The 7,951-nt window shown below is 38.1% G+C and overlaps 1 protein-coding gene across 3 annotated transcripts in view; it reads right to left on the bottom strand.

Moving 5' to 3' along the window:
• Positions 1-1,111: 1,111 nt before the first annotated feature.
• The window catches only part of LOC108737824 (probable ribonuclease ZC3H12D), a 20,518-nt gene continuing 13,678 nt past the window's right edge, over positions 1,112-7,951 (bottom strand). For 2 of the 3 annotated variants that reach the window (XM_018470932.2, XM_018470931.2), the window contains 3 exons: positions 3,668-3,864; positions 2,825-3,082; positions 1,112-2,737 (listed from right to left, as the gene is read on the bottom strand). In XM_018470932.2, coding sequence (XP_018326434.1) covers positions 1,480-2,737; positions 2,825-3,082; positions 3,668-3,864 — 1,713 coding nt within the window. In that variant the 3' untranslated portion in view covers positions 1,112-1,479. Of the gene's footprint in view, positions 2,738-2,824; positions 3,083-3,667; positions 3,865-6,490; positions 6,760-7,951 lie in introns of those variants that run through there. The other variant, XM_018470933.2, reaches the window with a different exon arrangement.

The raw sequence follows: 7,951 nt of genomic DNA on the forward strand, positions 1-7,951 counted from the left end.
GTGGAATGTACTCGCTGATATCAAAGCGATTGCGATACCCTGAAATTCATGAATCATGATGGAAAACAATTGTCAAAAGGACTAATTGTAAGAGGTTGGGTGCTTCATTATCAGCAGTTATTAATGGTAGTTGGAGGGCAAGCCTTCCGGATTACGCCGGACAGAAGGAATCGTCGAAATAGGTAGATGATGGTTGGGTGAGAAAGATGAGACGAAGGAAATGAAGTCAGAAGAGAGTGGAAGATTATCTTTGAAAATAATCGGTGATATCAAAGCGATAGACGCTACCTGAATTCATGAATCATAATGGAAAGGTATCGTCAAAGGAACTAACTGTAAGAGGTTGGGTGTTCTCAGTAGTTACTAATGCTGGTAGGCGAGCAAACCTTCTCTTGTGGAAATGGGTGGATGATGACTGGAGTGACGAAGTCGATACGAACGAAATGAAGTCAGAAGAGAGTGGAAGATTATCTGTGGAATGTACTCGCTGATATCAAAGCGATTGCGATACCCTGAAATTCATGAATCATGATGGAAAACAATTGTCAAAAGGACTAATTGTAAGAGGTTGGGTGCTTCATTATCAGCAGTTATTAATGGTAGTTGGAGGGCAAGCCTTCCGGATTACGCCGGACAGAAGGAATCGTCGAAATAGGTAGATGATGGTTGGGTGAGAAAGATGAGACGAAGGAAATGAAGTCAGAAGAGAGTGGAAGATTATCTTTGAAAATAATCGGTGATATCAAAGCGATAGACGCTACCTGAATTCATGAATCATAATGGAAAGGTATCGTCAAAGGAACTAACTGTAAGAGGTTGGGTGTTCTCAGTAGTTACTAATGCTGGTAGGCGAGCAAACCTTCTCTTGTGGAAATGGGTGGATGATGACTGGAGTGACGAAGTCGATACGAACGAAATGAAGTCAGAAGAGAGTGGAAGATTATCTGTGGAATGTACTCGCTGATATCAAAGCGATTGCGATACCCTGAAATTCATGAATCATGATGGAAAACAATTGTCAAAAGGACTAATTGTAAGAGGTTGGGTGCTTCATTATCAGCAGTTATTAATGGAGGTTGGAGGGCAAGCCCTCCGNAATATATATGGTTATTTTCACAACCTTGGTAGCATTTTAAATGTCGAAAAAATAAGAGTAAAGTGACTATAAATATTTAAGTCGAACCACATTTTAAACGATTTGTTAATTATACTTCTCATAAAAAATAAGTGTTGATATGAAAGACAGAACAAATGAAATACTTTGTCATTTAAACATTGTCACTCTTCCAAAGGTAATTCCATTTCATTTGGACCTAACAATTGGGCACTTACCTCGTTACGCCTCCTTTTCTCTTTCTTCTTTCAAAAAGAAACTACATCTTACTGCAGAATTAAACAAATCTTCAAGGCAACACGTACTCGTAGTCATTGTCATGATAAAAATGCTTCATTCTTAATTGTTCCATTTTCTCCGTTTCGTTATTTTGACGGGAACATAGCCAAAATAGCTGCACAGATCTTCTGGGGGTTCGTCTCATCCGGATACATTTGCATCGCCTGCGATACTTGTTCCTCTGGAAAAATGGCGCTCAGATGATAGTGTAATTTTCTCCTAACGTCCTCCTGTATGTTAGGATGCGCAGCTGCTCCACCTGCAGCATGCGGCCAATGATGGGGCCACACGTTCAGCTGTGGGTCTGAACAGCTAGACACACGTTGCATATGTGCAGCTGCTGCATGTTGCGCATGCGCAGCTGTAGCTGAATTGGGGGGCCAAGCGCGGTACGAATCAGGTGCGGAGGCAATACGCGTTACGTGTTGATGCAATTCCCAATTGGGGTGTCCGGGGGTTAAATAGGGACGTAATTGTTGCGGTAACGCACCAGCACCACCGTGTTGCAGTGGAGGGAGGAAACGAGCTCGTACGAGCCGCGGGTCAGAGTTTGGATTGAGCGTTAATTGTCTTTGTAGTTTCTTATGAAGATTCTCGGTCCCGGAAGCAGCCGGAGGTGGCGGATACGTACCACCCACATTATCGACACTACGACTTTTTGAAACGACCGCATGTTGAGTGGTTTCTTTGGGGGGAGGCACGTTAGATCGCGTGCGACCGAGAGGAATCTTACGTGTCTCCCCTTCACGAGCTTGCAAATGACGCTGCGCATGCTCACTTAGTCTCTCCGTCACGCTCTTGTGCGGTAATGGACCCCGTTCTGGATGATGGTACTTGCACTTGTTACCATACGTACACTTTTTCGCGTAGGGACACGGCGGTGGCGGTTCGCTTTTCTTCGGTTGGCAACGAAGGAAATTGTCCAGTGTTGGTCCAGAACGTCCAAGGGGGTCGTCAGGAGGCATGAATCGATCGTTAACAAAAGAATACATTAGGATGCGTTCTTCTACTACTTTGCGAAACTCTGCATTTTCTTGGGACAAGTCGCGGTAGTTATCGTTACTGACAACCACCCCATCGACCTCTGCGGCTAGTTTGAGAATATATCGATCGTCGTAACACACCATCCTCTTACCTCCGACGAACCGGGAGGGGGTAAAGACCAGCATACGTTCTTTTTCGAGTTCAGCGAGGATCTCCTGGTCGCGGACGGGATTGTCGGGTCTCGGGGCTTCTTTTCGCCATTTTGGAACGAACACCGTTATGTCTTTGTGTCCTCGTGCCTTAAACCAGTCTACCGCGATCTTAATACCACGACACGAAAATAGTTCTTTGTTTCCATGACTAAATAGGGATAAATACACAGAAATTAAGTATAGTAAAAAACCCCATTTAGTATGTACAAAAAAAAAATAATAAAAACTGCAGTACCTCATTGCAACGTTACTTCCATCGATAACAATCGGCCTCAGCACTTGTCCGGTAGCAGTAGAAAGGTCGCTTTGAAACTCGGCTGCTATATCGGTGGGTCCATCTGTTGGGCTGCTATCGCAAGAAGAACTGCTCCTCTGGGCACCCAATTTTATCAATTCGGCCAGAAGTTCATTCTGAGCAGGTGACGGGCCTAATTTTAAAAGGGCTGCTTGAACAAGCTTCTCCGTGTAACCCAGTTTTAACGCAAACTCCACTCTATTACAAATTACAAAGTTAAACATTCTCTTTTTATTAATACATTAAGAGAAAAAAATTGTAATTTTTTTTAATCACGATTTTTCGCATTATAGTCCAGCCAAATGAGGAAATGACTGAAGAGTACCTTATAATGGAGAAAATGATTGAAACACGGGTCATTTTAAGATTTCAGATTTAGGTAAGTTACGAATCGATTAAATTATCGATTTTAAATTTTTAATAATTATTTTGAATTTTTTAATGATTTCTGCGAATTTTGAGGCCTCTGCCATTGGGCGCGCATAACATTTGTTCTATAAGAGATACGAAAAAAGTCATTAATACTTTTTTTTGCAAAATGGCACTGTGAAAAACTTATTGAAACTTTTTTTCCATATCTTTTATATTTCGCGAGATAATCGAATCTGCAATTGTTTATGAGGGTTTTCTCCCCCCCCCCTATGCCAGGCAAATAATTTTCATTTACATATTCGTGTTCCTTACGAAATTTTCAATCATTTTCTCTATTATAAGGTACTCTTCAGCCATTTCCCTCCTTTGACTGGACTAAAAGTCAATAGATACAAATGTACCAATTCTTACCTAGCTGTATATCCTGGGGTGTGTTCGGGGGCGGTTTGGACATAGTCAGAATATTCGGCTGCGAGAGTATCGCTAGTCGTCCTGGACACATCTTGGTGGTTCGCCAAAGGTTCTGCTTCATAATCGGAATCGTAGCTTGAATCTTCACCCGTTACCACCCCCGAACAACCTTCTCGACATATTTCATCCACATATTTCTGAAAAGAAGTCAATATTTTACCTACGATATGGACAAAAAAATTAATCACGATTTATTAGGTATCATGTTACTAATTTGTAATTAGAGATTTATAGTTTCAATACAAACGTTTACTACTTCGAGCATAATTACCTATTACAGGTGTTTTTTTTTTACAAGCAAGCGAAAGATGTTTATTTACAATTTAACATCTCAGTTTTAGTCGTTAATTACTTAACTGTTACATACAGTGCAGATCGAAATCCAAAATATCATTAATTAAAAAGCGTAATAGTCTTAAAATATTTATAACGAATACATTGTATCATTCTAGTAACCGTATTATCTGTATTGTCCGAATCAACTAATCAACTGTGTTTATTTTTATAACTCGGGTTTTCCTTGGTTATTGGAAAATCTATATCAAAATTTATTGATCTAATAAAATTATTCCTGTTTTGGATGTTCCTTTAAAAATAATCGATAGTTTTAAAGAATATTATTTACGATAGTAAAAGGTCTTCAACCGAATAAACGAGGGGTAATCCCATAAAAATATGCACACGTTGACGTAGGTAAATCCAACATTATTATTGCAAATCCATACACAAGTCACAAAACCAGTTTTTTTTTCGCGTATTTATGTATGCATTTTATATGGGTATATAAATACGAATATTCGTAGCAATATCAGATGTCATCAACGTTTACAATCATTTTCTTTCAATTTTCAATTCATTCCTCTATATATAAGTTGCGTTCTAATGATATTGCTTAAAAAATATTCCTATTGAGCGCCAAACTGTCTTAGGTACAAAGAAAACTTCTTTTTGCGTAATTGTTAAAGGAAAATATTGCAATTTTTGTTTAGTATAAATTTTTACTGAAATTAAAATTTTTTATTTTTTAAATTTCCCCAACAGTTTGAAGAAAATTCTCTGTCCCATACAATTTGTCTGATAACTCCTAGCTTTTGAGCACTGCAATAATTGCATTTCTTTTTTAATTATTTGCGAACTAATCATTTAAGTTTCTGAAGTAAAAAAAGTACATAAGACACAGTTTAAAATTATAATTATACCTTTAATACATACATTGATGGAACCCATAAAACAAGAGCAAAACAACTGTGTGGTGCTTAACAAAAACTGTTACAGAAAATGCAACGCAATGTTTTCTTGCTTCCCTTTGAAAAGGTAATTTCGACTGAAGGCTGGATTAGCAAATAAAACCAAATAGGTATCTAAATAGTGATTGAAGCTTGGAAATTCCTTTAAAAAAGACAATTCGTATGTCTGTCTATTTGTATTTAAATAAATTAAATACGTTGACATTCTCACGACGGAATTACCTTTGTAAAGAATGTCATTAACTTCTGCAGATGGATTTTTTTAACTTGCTAACTAAAATAAGTAGCATTCTAAAAGAATACTAATAGTCCATAAAAAAGAAAGAATTAAAAAAAATCACAGCGCAATTACGAATGGAATATTTAGAAAATAATTAAAATCTTTTGATTTTATAACAGCCCTTTCACCAGGAGTGGGAAACCTTTTTACCATTAGAAGATGCGACTTTTGTGAAATTATTATATGTAGTTTGACTTTAAATTCCAGGCTATGAAACACAATCATGGTTGAAGACCATTGTGATTCATGTCGTGCTTACCGATCTTATAAAATTTTCTAATTGGCCTTAACAACACGAATATCTGTTGCTAAGCAAGGGTCCTACTATAATTCAATATTTCGGCATAGATACCTTCGAAAGCCCCTTGTCCAAGAAAAACATACGAAATACTTTATTTAGCAACAGATATTAATATATGGACTATATTCCATAAATAGATATCTATTTGCTCATAAAGATTCCTTCGATTGGATCGGTGCCTATAGCGTGCTAATGAGATCTAATAAGATCGAAATCGCAATCTGGAGTTTCAATAAATTAAAGACCAAGAACTTATATACAGTCGATTTCTTGTATAACAACAACGAAGGGACCACTGTAATTTCGTCGTTATATCCGGAAGTCGTTACAAGCAAAGGTACAGAGATACAGACACGAATATATAGTTTTCACCATTTTCCAATTTTCAAACGATTTCCCCCTTTTTATAACAGTAAATGTGCATCTAGGAGTCATACTTATTCAAAAAATTGCTAAACAGGTGCTACTCAGAATATCACTTTGTAACTGAACTATTTTAACATATAACATCTATAAACAAACGATAAAGCCGTTGAGACTTCTCTCATAAGAAATTTGTAGAATGTTTTAAAATGCTACAATATTGAACTTTATGATAAAAAGTTCTAACATTCGATACTGAAACAGTTTTTCCATTTTTATAGTTTCTTATTACTACTTTATTTTTAGTTGTACAGTAGTTACAATGCTCACTGAGTCATGTCTTAAAAAATTCCGGATCAATCTAACTAGATAGTTAACTTTTTCCTAATTATAATTAAATTTTGGGCGTTCGAACGGTGCACGTAGATACAGCAAGAACTTTTAATTAAATGTTTTGTCAACTCTTTTTCTGTTCGCCATACGGATTTTCCACGAAACAATGAAAATTTCAATCGAAAATAACGGACGAGATTCCTAAAGTAAAACGTTTCGTCGCAAGAGGAGACTCTTACCTCTCTTATTACGGTCATATCTCGACGTACTGCCAAGCGAAACCGGATCTGCTTATTTATCCATGTTAACACACAACCGGCCAAGATCCTGGTTCACATTCGCCTCTTCACGTTAATTATAAACACTGCGGAACCGACGACGCTAATTAACTTGTACAAACACCTCGAATACAACAAAGTACTACGTACAATCACTTATTCTTTTTTTGTTTTACTGTCATTCTTGTTTTTTTTTCTCTCCCGTAATTAATTTGTTCTTGAATAAATTGTTTTCTTCAGTGGCACGAAATAAAAAAAAAATCGCTGATCAGCACTGCGTTTAGATAAAAAGAAAAAAAAAAAAAAAAGAGGAAAACGGTATGCGATTAGAGCTCATAAACTGTAATCAACAATCGACGATCGTTCGTTTGTTGTTAAGTTCGCGGAGGCCAAAAACAAACCAACCGGACACTACGAACTAGATGATACTGGTGAAGATTGCACTGTACGCACGCACGGCCTCGTGTTATTGCGATGGATAGACAACGGACGGCGGATTCTCGTCGTCTTCTTCTTTTGTCGAAGGGAACCACCGCCGCGCCGGTGTCTCGTGAATTGAGAATGTCATTATCATCGCTGAAATATCGAAGTTTACTTTTGCCAGACCTAGATTCGACCGGACCTGGTTGGCTTGTAACATAGTGGTCGATGAGAAACGGGGCGAGGAAAAAGAGAAAACACAACGCGCGACATGACTTCACTTACGGAAGTGTTAAAGTAGGCGGGCGGTTTTGGACAAGTCTCTTTTAAACCCGCTCTCTTACCCACTATTCATTAATAACAACAAACAGAACGATTTTATAGTATTAAAATATTTAGACACTCACTGATAGCAGAGCGAAAACGATACTACTTGTTACGATCATGAATCGTCAGAGCGACTAATTGTAAGAGATTGGGAGTTTCATTGTCAGTAACTACTAATTCTGGTGGGCGAGCAAACCCTCTCTTGTGAAAATGGGTGGATGATGACTGGGGTGACGAAGTTGATACGAACGAAATGAAGACAGAAGAGGGTGGAATGTACTCGCTGACATCAAAGCGATTGCGATACCCTGAAATTCATGAATCATGATGGAAAACAATTGTCAAAAGGACTAATTGTAAGGTGCTTCATTATCAGCAGTAATTAATGGTGGTTGGAGGACAAGCCCTCCGGATGACGCCGGACAGAAGGAATCGTCGAAATAGGTAGATAATGGTTGGGACGAGAAAGATGAGACGAAGGAAATGAAGTCAGAAGAGAGTGGAAGATTATCTGTGAATATAGTCACTGATGATATCAAAGCGATAGACACTACCTGAATTCATGAATCATGATGGAAAGGTATCATCAAAGGGACTAACTGTAAGAGGTTGGGTGTTCTCAATAGTTACTAATGCTGGTGGGTGAGCAAACCCTTTCTTGTGGAAATGGGTGGA

This window comes from Agrilus planipennis, unplaced genomic scaffold (genome assembly GCF_000699045.2).
Source record: "Agrilus planipennis isolate EAB-ADULT unplaced genomic scaffold, Apla_2.0 scaffold3, whole genome shotgun sequence".
NCBI lineage: Eukaryota > Metazoa > Arthropoda > Insecta > Coleoptera > Buprestidae > Agrilus > Agrilus planipennis.